This window comes from Neopsephotus bourkii, unplaced genomic scaffold (assembly GCF_033783945.1).
Source record: "Neopsephotus bourkii isolate Nb327-2 ecotype Australia unplaced genomic scaffold, CSIRO-AGI_Nbou_v1 NB_1749, whole genome shotgun sequence".
Lineage (NCBI taxonomy): Eukaryota > Metazoa > Chordata > Aves > Psittaciformes > Psittacidae > Neopsephotus > Neopsephotus bourkii.
In genome coordinates, this window is record NW_026902223.1 from 7,694,216 (window position 1) to 7,706,301 (window position 12,086).

Here is a 12,086-nt window from a genome sequence, read left to right on the forward strand (position 1 = left end):
GAGAAGAGCCCCACTTGCTATAGGAAGTAGCACCAGGAATGACTCGTGCAGCAGAACATTCCTCGGGGGAAGGCAGGAAGGGAGCAAGCACTGAAACAATGAACAGATAAAAGAGAAAGGAACAGCCAAGCAAGGTAAGGAACAAGTGCAAACAGGACCACGGAGGAGAGCCTGCCAGGACCATCCCCATAAGCCCATGCCAGCAGTGGGGCTGGTGCCAGGGAGCTGGGAGTCATGGGCACAACGCACAGCCCTGCAAGCTGGGGGGGATGCACTCACCATTGCCCGCCAGCCCACAGGGAGGGTCATTGCAGGCCCACAGTGGAGCATCCCTGGATCCTCAGGATCCCACCACCCCACTGCTGCCAGGGGATGCTGGTGTCTGTGATGGGGTATAGGAAATGCTTTGGGATAGGCAGATTGATCAACACAGCCGGGAAGGAAGGAGGCTGCACTCAAAACATTGAGATGTGTAAGAGGCTGAGTGAAATGGAAAGCATCTTTTGCTCCAAGCCTTTAAGTCATTATAAACCCCCTCCATGTTATCCCTGAGAAAGGACTATTTTTTTGCTAAAACAGGTAAATTCCCAGAACTGGATGTCATGATGTCAGCCACCCAATTTTTCTGGCTTTATAGCACAGTGCTCACCAAACACTCTTTGTACAGAAACTCACCTAAAAACAAGGACAAAACCAGTCTGCTCATGGAACTTCATGGTTGCAGCTGTACTGGCAGAGCCCAGAGCAACACAGGGCACGGAGGGCTGAAACTATTCACTGTTTTATTGCCCTTTCTCCCAGGTAAGACACCTTCCTTCCGGAGAGCTGCTCCTGGCTGCTGGAGCCACCGGTGCCTTCATCCCCAGCAGGCAGAAACGATGAGTCAGGTTCTGAAACAAATCACAGCATCGCCTTAAATATCATGGGGCTGTTTTAAATACAGCTATATTTAGCTTTACTGCTTTCTAGACACCAAAACTTTTAAAATAGACTCTGGTCATATTTTCCCTAGGCAACTAGTGACTTTTTAAAGGAAAACTGAGATTCTCACCAGGATTTCCAGGAAAAGAAGGCAGCGAACGTGAGTGCTGCGATGCGATCGCAGCAGTTCCACACACATCATCCCCCTGCACCCCCTTCACACTGATTTCGCTTCTCTTTTCTTGTTTTCTCTGCTTGAAATGACCATTTATTCAAACAGAAAATGCAGCATTGTTCTAAGTGCATAGGAAAAAAAGTATCATAATAAGCAGCATAAAGAAGTCAAAGCACTTTGCATTGATCGTGCTCCTTCTACAGGGCCCACTCCAAAGCCCATTGATGTCAGCAAAGTCTTTTCATTGCCTTCAATGAGCTGCGGATCAGAGCACAGATTTATAAAGGCATTTAGGCTCCTAATGATGTAAGTAGTTGCCTAGAGGTGTTAGGGGCCTAACCTGCTTATAGCCTTTTGTAAACCGCACCAGGCATCTACTTACATGTTGAAGCACTGAAATACCTGCAATGCTACAGTATCTTGAAGTCACCAAACACACCGAGCTGGAATTACACTCGTCAATGTGAGATAAAGTGATCTGGCAGCGCTGCAGCTGGGGTGGGTATGGATTTGGAAATGCATCTATTCCAGATAAGTTGCTATGCTTAGAGAAGAAAAATGTCATAAAGTTGGGAGAAGATCTAATAGAATAATTCACTGCACATAACATTTGTTATTAATTTTGGCCTGTTTACTATTTGGAAACCCATTTTTATTAGCCAGCCAGCTCTGCAGATGGCTGATTATTATTCATTGCAATCTCCCCCCCCTTTGCATTGAATAATTTGTGGCTACATCAGCTTTATTCCCAAGTAGTGGAAGTTTAATTCCTCAGCTTGGTCCGCACCAAACAGCAGGGAGAAAAAAGAGACCGAAGTCAAGTGTTTCATGTGCAAGTTTGTTTAAAGATTCGATGTTCTATGACAAACATTTCAAATTAAAAGGACATTCCCACAGGCAATGAAATAATGAAGCCCTGAGAATGGGGCAGCCGAGGCACGAAGCTGATAGTGATTTCCACGTTTTATGTACTCTCAAAGGAGGAGAGCAAATTGTAAGAGCAATATCCTGTTGTGTTTGTAGATATTTCCTACCAACTGTGGGCCGGATTCTGCAGCCAGCCATGGGGTAATGTGTTCAAATCAGTGGGGAAAAGCCCTGTTTCAGGGCTTTCTGTGCTGTATTCAGTACTGTGCTTGATGCAACTGTTGGCTGTAACACTGCAAGTGTGTTTAACACCCATGTCAGTGGTTGTGCTGGTTTTTAGGGGGACTGTTCTCTGTGAAGGTGTGGATTTATCATCAGGCAAATCAGGAACTGGTGTTCAGGTACCAGAGGGATGGAGGGGGGAGTGGTTCAAAACTGTGTGGATGGACGGAAAGGTGAGCAGAGGGTGCTCAGATGGACACCGCGGTCTCATCACCCTGCACAGGCTTCACAGAGAAGTCCGGTGAGCCTGGAAAGTCAGGCAGCATCTAGAGAGAAGCTGTAGAGCTGAGATCTCCCCTCTGCCCCAGGGGACACCACTCTAACCCCTTGGAACAGCCTCCGGGGCACCCTCCGGACATCCCCGCATCCTTCTACCTCCCCCGGGGAACAGCCTCAGGGTACCCCTGTGCCCTGCAGGACCGCCTCTGGGACATCCCCTCGTACAGACCCGCATCCCTCTATCCCCCGGAACAGCCTCCGGGGCACCTCCGCACACCTTAGGACAGCTCAGCACCCTTCTATGCCCCAAAACAGTCCCGGGGCATCTCTCTATCCCCACGGACAGCCTATGGGCACCCCTTAATGTCCGGGGCACCTCTACATCCCTCTATCCCCCGGGCACCCTTCAATTCCCCGGTACAGCCTCCGGATCCCCCTTAACCCCCCGGGGCACCCCCGGTACAGCCCCGCACCCCTCCACCCCCGGTACAGCCTCCGGGACATCCCCGCACCCCGCTCCCACCGCAGCACCGGGGCAGCGGCTCCCAACGGGGCCGCCCCCCCCCCCTCCTCGCCCGCCCCCGGCTCTGCCCCCGCCCCGGTCCCGCCCCGCGCCCGGCGATGTCTCCGCCGAAGTTTGCCGCGGCGGCCGGCACGTGGGAGCCCCGCAGCGGCGGCAGCGGCTCCCCTCGGTACCGTTCCCCCCCCGCCTCCACGGGGGATGCCCCCCTGAAGCGCCGCCGCTTGTCCCCCGCGCTTGGGGATGCGGCAGCGCGCAGCCCCCCGCCACCGCGGAGCGCTGCGCGGAGGGGCCGCGCCGGGGGGCGGCCGCGGAGCATGGCCAGGGCGCCCGGCCGCCGCCTCGGGGTAGCATGGCCGTGAGCGCGGCGGCCGCCCCCGCCGCCGAGCCGCTGCCCCGCAGCATCTTCAAGAAGTTCCTGGTGATGCTCTGCTCCCTCCTCATGTCCCTCTACGTCTTCTACTGCTTGGCCGACCGCTGCCAGACCCTGCCCGGACCCATCATCGCCGCCGGTGCCGCCTCGGAGGAAGAGGAAGGCGGCGGCGGAGGGTACCTGGGGGGCTCGGCCGAGCTGCCCCCCTGGCAGGCGGCGGCGGCGCGGCGGAAGCGGCTCCTGCAGCGGCTCAAGCAGCGGCGGCGGCGGCAGGAGGCGGCGCCGGGCGAGGAGGTGCCGGCCGGGGGCGGTGGGAGCCGGGCGGGCGGCTCGGGCGGCGGCGGGGGCAGCGCGGTGGGCACGGCCGGCTCCTTGACGCTGCTGCTGGGCGAGGGCTCCAAGCGGCTGCCGCAGGCCATCATCATCGGCGTGAAGAAGGGGGGGACGCGGGCGCTGCTGGAGTTCCTGCGGGTGCACCCCGACGTCCGCGCCGTCGGCGCCGAGCCCCACTTCTTCGACCGCAACTACGAGCGGGGACTCGCCTGGTACAGGTACGGGACGGGCTGGGGCGGGCGGCGGCTCCGCCGCGGGGCCGGGCTGCGGCTATGGCCGAGCCGGCAGTGCCCCCCGCTGGCCGCGGGGACCCTCCGCTGCCGGTCCCCGGGCTCCCTGACCCACAGCCCCGCTGCCCCAAATCCTCCTCCCCTCCTGTCCCATCGCTGCGCCCCGAAGCCTCGTCCCTGCTCCCCATACCCCCCCCGACTGCCCTACCTCACTCCCCAGCCTCGCTTATCCCAGTCCCCGTCTCTGCTTCCCAGTTCCCCGTTCCCCAGGCGCTCTTCCCCCTGCCCCTCTCTCCACCGCTTCTCCCGTCCCTGATCCCAAATGCTCCAGCCCCCCTTTCCACCCCACACACCCTCCTCCCTGCTCCCCTCCACCCCATCCCCTAATCCCTTCCTAGCCCTGTTCCCCCACAGCCCTCCTGCTTCGCGGGTGCCCCCCTGCAGCCCTGGGTGTTCCCTTCATCGGGGGGAAACCAGGCAAGGGGAAGAGCAGTGGGTGCCCCATCACCCTGGGGACTTCATGGAGATGCTGAAGCAGAGCTAAGTCCCCCCCAGGACGAGCACAGACCCCCCCCCAGTGTCTTGCTGCTCCCCAGCTTTTCTCAGGGATGGGGCTTTGTAAAGCTTGTGGCTCATCCTGACTCCCCTTGCAAAGCATCTTCTCATTGCCTCCTGCAGCCCCCAGCCCGGTAGCAGCAGCTTTCCCATATTCAGTGTGGAGAAGAGCCCTATTCCCCATGCAAATGTTCCAGCAGCCCCAGTAATGAGTAACCAAGAGCAGTTCCAGGAGCCCAACCTTGCCTAAGCAATGAGCAAAAAGGTAGATGGGGTGGTTCTTTTCAATTAATTAGTGTTTCATTAAACCAAATTAAAGGTATCCCCTTTAATACAAGATGGTAAACGTTAAAGCCAAGGGGCAGGATTCTCATTCGGATAGTTTAGACGTTTTCCTTGCGTGTGTTAAAGTTAAAAGAGGAGCAGATTCCGATGGAAAGGATTGGTTTGGGTGGGGGCAAAACTGCCTTTTTCTGTGTTTGTGGCTTTCTTGAATGAACAAGCAAAAAAGGAGAGGATTTAGGTACTCCCGGAGCTTGTTTTACTCTTGTGGTAAGCCCAGCTATTAGGGCTGATTTTGGCTCAGTATTTGAATGCGGAGTAGGATAGTACTGACGGTCCGAGTGTTTATGTAAAAGGCTTAACACGTGGAAGCGATGAGGTTCCTTGTGTATCCGGCAGTGTCAGGAACACGCCGGGATTCTGCAGGCAGCACTGTGGGCTCTTTGAGAGGGAAAGCTTTCCTTTCGTGTGGGCTGAAGCTGTCTACAGAGCGGTATTTTTAGTGCGCGCCTCTCCCGTTTACCACGCGCTGACCCTGTATCGGGGAGGAAACGTCTCAAACCGGAGCTGAGAAACCTCAGGGACTTTAATCAAGCCTTGGCTTTGAAAAATAAACGCGCGGCTGTGGGGTGGCATCGGCTGAAATGGATGGTGGGGATGAGGAAAAGCTCATTTATCAAAGATGCTCTGCGAGCCTGGAGGAGCAGATGGCAGTGGGATAGACACTCTTCTGGGAGCTGCCTGAGCAAGGAGCACAGACCTAGACAGAGGAGGAGCCACAGGCGTTTAGGGCATAGTACATGGGGTAGGGGATTCAAGTTTTCCAGGGGTTTGGTCTGGATCTTGCTGTTCTTACTCATTCGAGGTGCTGCCCTGCGCGCTGTTTGTGTAATCGTTATGCCTTAGCGTGCGGTGCATGAGCTCTCCCATTAATTGCCGCAGTTTGTTTGCTCTGGTATTTGATGTACTGAATTTCATCACTTTATTTGAGTTTTATTAGCCCTGTGGAGCACAGTGAATTCTTTGTATGGGCTTATTCCTTTGAGACCTAATCTTGCTGGCTTTGCTTGTGTGAGTAATCTTTACTAACACACAGAGTCCTGGCGCGATGGCAGCGCTGTGGTGTCAGCCCGCTGGTAACCAGTTACCACCCTGTTAGAAACACTCATTTCTGTGTCTCTCCATGGGTTTACTGCAGTCTTTGCTGAGGGTTCAGTGGTGGGGAAATGGCCAGATGTTTGCCAGGGGTCCTGACTTCTTATCTTTGACATCGGAGGCTTAGGTTTCACGTGCAGTTCTGTTTCCCAGCAGTCAGACTAAACAGCATCATTACAAGGTATAAACACTTGGGTTTGCTTTCAGCACCCGCAGGAAGCCGGCGCAGGCAGTGAGCGCCCTGTCCCAGGGAACAAAAAGCTCCTGGCTGTTTGCAGTGATGTGGGATGCAGATGGAGAAGAGCCAGCCAGCCTTCATGGGCAATGGTCAATGCCATCATCACCATGGGCTGTCACAGGGATGCCACATCAGGACTATAGCAGGGTGGCATGAGCGGGACCGCAGTTCCTCCTGGAAACAAAGAGCAGCTCCAGTAACAATTACTTGTCATATGTGAGGGTGGATAAATGGGGCTGAGCTGTGGCTGCAGCAGCAGGATGATGCTCCCAGAGCGGCTGGTTTGATGTGGTACCCATAGGGCAGTGGCTCAAAGGCAGTCACGTGGAGGTCCTGTCACTTACTGCTGTGCCACACAAGGCACGAAACCACTCTGTTGAATCAAATAGTGTAATTGCTCGGCTCTTACAGCCTGAGCTATGCCTGGGTGAGGAGGCAGTTGTCCTGCAGAGCCTGAGTTTATGAAACCCCAAGCTCAGTGATGGAATTTGGTAAAGCACGACACCTCTGGGCATGGGTTTGGGTATCAAGGGAAGCTGCGTGCCGAAAGCTGCTTTCCCAGTTTCAGGCTCGCAAGTCCTCTCTTCATACAGAGACAAAAAGAGGGAGGGAGCAGCCCACAATGCTCGCATTGACTTCCCAGCACAGAAACCTCTGCTCCAGCCCTGAACAAGGCTATTGAGCTAACAGGGTTCAATAGCAGGTGAGCATGGGTTTTAATACAGTTCAACTGCATCCCCCACCCCAATACGGCTATATACAGCCTGAGGAAAACTCCCAAGAACAGGGGCTAAGCCAATCAAGTAGAAGAAATGTCTGGATTAAAACCAGAATCTGTATTTGCAAGCGATATTGTGAGCCTGGCTGGTTCCCTCTGATCCTTTGTTAGTCTCGCACTGATTGAGCTGCCTGTTGGAATGTCATTATCCTGTCAGTCACCCCAGGAACATTTATTTCATATGGTTTAATCTCCCTGGCTCTGTAGCACCGATGCCAATTTCACTAGAGCGAAGCCAAGCTAATGTCATTAGATTACACCCCATCCAGGGGAAGATGAAAGATGATTCAAAGTTACTCCGTCAGGTTGGGAGTTAAAGTATCGCTCCTCCCTGGTGCTTCCAGAGCTGGGGAGTTCTGTCTCCTAATTACTGTCCTCCTGGGATTTCGCTCCAAGGCTTTTTCTTTCTAATCCAGGCAGTCACTGATGTTTCTGAGTCAAAGGGAACAGAGAACATCTCGGCTGCTGAAGAGATGGGATGGGAGAGAAGGGGATTTGTTCAGGGATGTGCTTACAGCAGCTGTTAGCAGCTGTATCCCATCCTCTGTGCCTCAAATCATGGTGAAATCAGAGCCCTGGGGATGGAGGAGTTGGGCTGCTCCGGTCCCAGGGTTTTGTGGTCACTAATTCAGCAGCACAGTCTGTGAGTGCTTTGTAAGCATAGAAGTGAGGCTGGGAGCATAGGTGTAGGGATGAGAGACTTCAGGGGAGCGAGTACCATTCCTAAAAGGTGGAGCAGGACTGGATGGCCATCAGGAGGAAAGACCTTGTTGCAAGCCCCTCTGTGTGAGGGAGATGCTGTAGCAGTTGTTGCCTTGAGTTGATCTCCCCGGCCTTTCTCCATCCATCCTTGCAGCCCCTGCAAGAAACACCAAGGCTTTGGCTACGTGTGCCCGACCCAGGACATGGATTGTGCCTTTGGACATGGAGTTGAGCTGGTCTGGGTTTTCTGCTCCCTGCTGTGTGCACATCTGCTTGTAGGAAGGTCTGGTTTAGCAGCGCCTGCTCCTCATCTCCTAAACACATCTGAATTGCAAACAGCATCAAGCACAGCCTACAACAGTTTCTTGGGAAACTGCAGCCTTGGACAGCCACATGCTGAAGGGGATCAAGGTCCTTGTTTATTTATTAGCTGTGTAATCAGATACCTCCCATACTGAGCTCATGGTGCCAGGTGCTGTATAAAAAGGGAACAAAAGATGGTCTTGGCCCCAAAGCACGGGTAATTCACTGTAAACAAGAGGTGGAGATAGGCACAAAGACAAGGGAGTGTGTGTCAATTTGTTGGGGAGCATGGGTCTTCTGGCCAAGAAGTTACTGGGGATGGAGGATGAGGTGGGTTTATGGGTGGTTGAATGGACCTTTCCTTCCTGGGGAAGAGCAAGGGCGAGGAGGAGGTCATTGAAAATGCTGATGCGATCAGGGCTGGGGCACCAAGTCTGTTATAAAGACAGTGACTGATTCTGGTGCTCACGTGCTTTGCTGCTGCCGTTGTGCGTGATCTGGACTCTGATACTCCAAGGTTTTATGGTAAAGATGTCTTAGTGTGCCTGTTCACCCATCAGTGAAGTGGGAGAGGAGCCACTGCCCCGTGCTGCAGGGATGTAACAGCAGGGACATGACTATGGCACCTCTCTCCAACCCAGACATGAGGAGCTGTATGGAGCTTGCCAGGCTGTGCTGTGGGTTAAATAACACCCATAGGAGGTGAACCCCATCAGAGCTGCTGGCAGAGGTCCTGCAGCCTTGGCACAGTCTTGGCTTGCTGTCCTCTTGTGGACTGCCATCCAGTGTGCACACCTAATGGATGGCACTGTCCAGGCATGTCCATCAATGTCTGACTGCAGAGCTTGGTCTAGGCTCTTTCCCCTCCTTAAATAAGCCTCAAAAGATTATTACTTTTGGTAGTTCTTTTAAGCACTTTGCATCTATATGTATCACTTCTGTTTTCTGTTAATACAGGAGCTCATATCCAGGGTTGATGTTCATTCCTTATGATGGGGTAAGCTCCTGAGTTGGTGTATGAGCAGATGTCAACCCCGCTTCTAATAGAGCATCAAAACTTAGATGTGTATTGGACTCTTCTCTTAACACTGGTCTCCACAGGATTATACCAGGGTGGTTCAGAAGTCAGTAGACCACATCCTCCTCTTCAGTACTGCTTCATGCCCTGGTCCTTGGGGCTCAGGAGGCTGGAGAGGATCAGCACCTTCCCCATCCACCCCATGACTCTGCCTGGCTCGGGGGTGCTGGGAAACGGGGCTCTGCCTGCTGGTGCTGAGCAATGTTGAAAGTATGGCCTCGACTGTCCAAGGTTTTGTCAGTTGAATTCAGAGCCAGGTCCCATGAAAAGCAGCACAAAGCTCCAGCTGCTGAGAGCCCATTTATGGCAAAGATTATGATACTCTGCAAAGCAGCAGCAGATTCACCAAGCTTAAACCACTGGTCCCACTTTAAGGCTGGACCTTGCAGATCCCCACCTATGCATGCAGCCTGTCCTGCCATCAGCCCTGCTGCCTTCAGGGAGCAAATTCCATCAGGTCTGGGGGCTGAGGCCGTGCTCTGCCCACACCATCACCACCACTGTGTCTGTTCACTGCAGCTGAGCTAGGGTTTCACCCGACCTTTTGAAGTCTATAATAAGAGCAGTTAGGTCTGGGGAGGGGGAAGGGAGTTGGTGCCTTTCCAAAGGGTTCAGAGCAAGCAACAAGTGATCAGACAACCTGAGAATAGCCCCCTGCGAGCCCCCTCCCTGATGCAGGCATTAAAGCTCCTGTGCTGCTAATGATGCTTTTCCCCTGGAGAATATGGAGGTAACCCAAACTGTTTTCACAGGCAAACAGCAGGGACTGGCGAGGGGGAGCAGGGGAGGTTGTTGTGGCCATAAATCCTGGCAAATTCTCATTACTTGGGGGTATTATGGAAGGGAAGTGGATTAGGTTGCAGTTAAAGTTGTGTTGCTGGAGCTGGGTAGCGGGATCTTACCGCATTACAAAGCCCTGTGTGGTCAGTGGGGCTGTGCATGCAAAGTCTGTAGGATCGGGACCATCCTGGGGGTAGTGACAGTGTCCCAGTGTCTCTGCCTGTCTCCTATGTAACCAGCCTACTAGGAAATCCAGTTTTCCATGGTTTGGAATTCAACATGTTTACCTCCAGCCTGCGCCCTCCTGAGCCCTTATGACTCCCCAGGGTGGGGGGTATGTGAGTGCCTTCAGTGGGAATATGAATAGAGTTGCTTAAGGAAGTGAATTATTCCTGGTGTTTCTTTCATCGAATGATGTGGCTATGCAGAAGGGGATCTCTGAGCAGAAGAAATCACTAGTTCCCTTCGTGCATGGCAAGAGCATCCCTCTTGCTTCCTGGAAGTGAGGAGGCTCCTAACGTGCTCTTTCTGCTGCAGCACCATCTGTTGCAGAGATGGGAAGAACCCTGCTCAAACTCCCCCAGCTCCAGCCTGCTGCTGGGTGTATCTCCATTGGGAGACAGAGAAGCTTCCCATCTCTGCCCCAGGGGAGCACTGGAAACCTCATGGGGTTGTTTCCCCACTGTTGAGCAGCCATGTCCATATGAAAATACCACTCCAAGCTTCCGGACACCTTTCTTGCACAAACCCGTGCAGATTGCGGATGCCAACACAGCAGCTTCAGCAGGATCCTGCTGTGATCTTCAGGCTTTAAGCACAGCATCCCAGTGGGAAGCTGGCTATTTATTTATTTATATCTCTCTGGAGGTTTCCTTTTGTGCTGGAGTTTCAAGGAGCCAGGCTGATCCGTTCTGACATCGCCCCTTGGAAAAGGGCTCCCTCCTGCAGCCCATGCTCTCTGGGGAAGTCTTGTATGGGAAAATATCAAATCCAATTGTTTTGACTTGTGTGTTTATGTGATGGTTCGTGTGTGTGTGTGCTCATGTGTGCGTCTCTGGGCTCTTGAGTGTTGCGCTTTGTTGTTAGCATTGCAGTTCTGCTTTGTGGTGTTGTATTGCAAGGTTGAGTACCACATCCCAGCATCTTTTGACGCTGTTTAAACACTGCACTGTCTGAAGTGGTCTGTTTGGGAAGCCTCTTTGGGGGAGAAATTCCCAAGTGCTGGCACGTTCCAGCTCAAAATAAAACAAGTGAGGACACTTGGATTTCCCACCTGGGGAAAGCTCTGTGTCTTGATCCCATTGGCACAGGGTTAGTAAGTGGAAGGCAGGGAGTTGCGATGGCCCAGAACTGGTGTGCAGAGAGCCTCAGGAGGTGGTCTGGCTCAGCTGAGACCCCCCTGAAAGCACACTCCAGGATCAGTGATCCCCCAGTGCTGGTGTGCTCTGAGTCCCTGTAATGTGCCAGCTGGAGATGGTGCTTTCCCCATTTTGCATCTGGACTTTGTTGGCTCTGGAGTCCTTCTTCCATCTGGAAATTCGCTTCTTAAACCCCTTTGGTCTCAAACACTGCTGGACCCCAGGTTGTGCCTTGCCAAGTTTTGCTCTAAGCCTCAATATAAAGGTGTTTGGGAGGACCCTGGTTCTCCCAGTGCAGCCAGGTATGGCTTTTCCCTGCTCCTGCTTGGCCTGTGCCCATGGCAGGGATCCCAACCCTGGATGGGAGGAGCACAGGGTTACTTTGGTTGCAATTAGTATTGTGCCATTAACATTCTGTGATTTGCGTAGGTAAAAGTGGTGATGGCAGGAGGAGGCTGTATGATGTGCCAAAGCCAAAAGTGGGGGAGATCCCTCTCCTCTGGGACACAAACACTGCATCAGTGGCCTCAGCTGTGGTGTTTCTCACTTTCCAAAATGATGTTGTCAGGAGGTGTTCCAACCATGGCAGGGGGTTCGAACTGAATGTTCTTAAGGTCCTTTCCAACCCAAACCATTCTGTGTATTTATAGCTGTCTGTTTGGGTCTGACAGATGGTCCCTGAGTTAGTGCAGGGCTATGGTAGCATTGGTAGAATGGAGGATGCTCCACTAGCAATAGGGAAACAGGCAGAAAAGCACCTAGACCAAGGCTTAGCACATGGGACCTCTTGGCATCTAGTTCCGCGCTGTTGTTGATCCTCTCTAACAGTGGTAGGAAGGAAGTTGTCTGGTACAAGCATCAGCAGTGGGTGTTTGGTGTGTTCTGAGCTTCCCTTGCCATCAGCCGCATCCCGCCTGGTGCTGCTCTGCTCCTCTGA

General features: G+C 53.4%; 1 protein-coding gene and 1 long non-coding RNA gene across 2 annotated transcripts in view; one reads left to right on the forward strand and one right to left on the reverse strand.

Annotated features, from left to right (window-relative positions):
* Positions 1-765: 765 nt before the first annotated feature.
* LOC133225027 (uncharacterized) lies at positions 766-2,607 on the reverse strand. Its single transcript, XR_009728998.1, has 2 exons — positions 1,052-2,607; positions 766-890 (listed from the first exon to the last, which is right to left on the reverse strand). It is a non-coding gene; the product is annotated as an uncharacterized LOC133225027 (long non-coding RNA).
* Positions 2,608-3,321: 714 nt separating this feature from the next.
* Positions 3,322-12,086, forward strand: part of HS3ST3A1 (heparan sulfate-glucosamine 3-sulfotransferase 3A1) — a 31,808-nt gene continuing 23,043 nt past the window's right edge. The window contains exon 1 of the mRNA XM_061376964.1: positions 3,322-3,908. Within this exon, the coding sequence (XP_061232948.1) occupies positions 3,337-3,908 (572 nt within the window). The 5' untranslated portion in view covers positions 3,322-3,336. The remainder of the gene's footprint in view (positions 3,909-12,086) is intronic.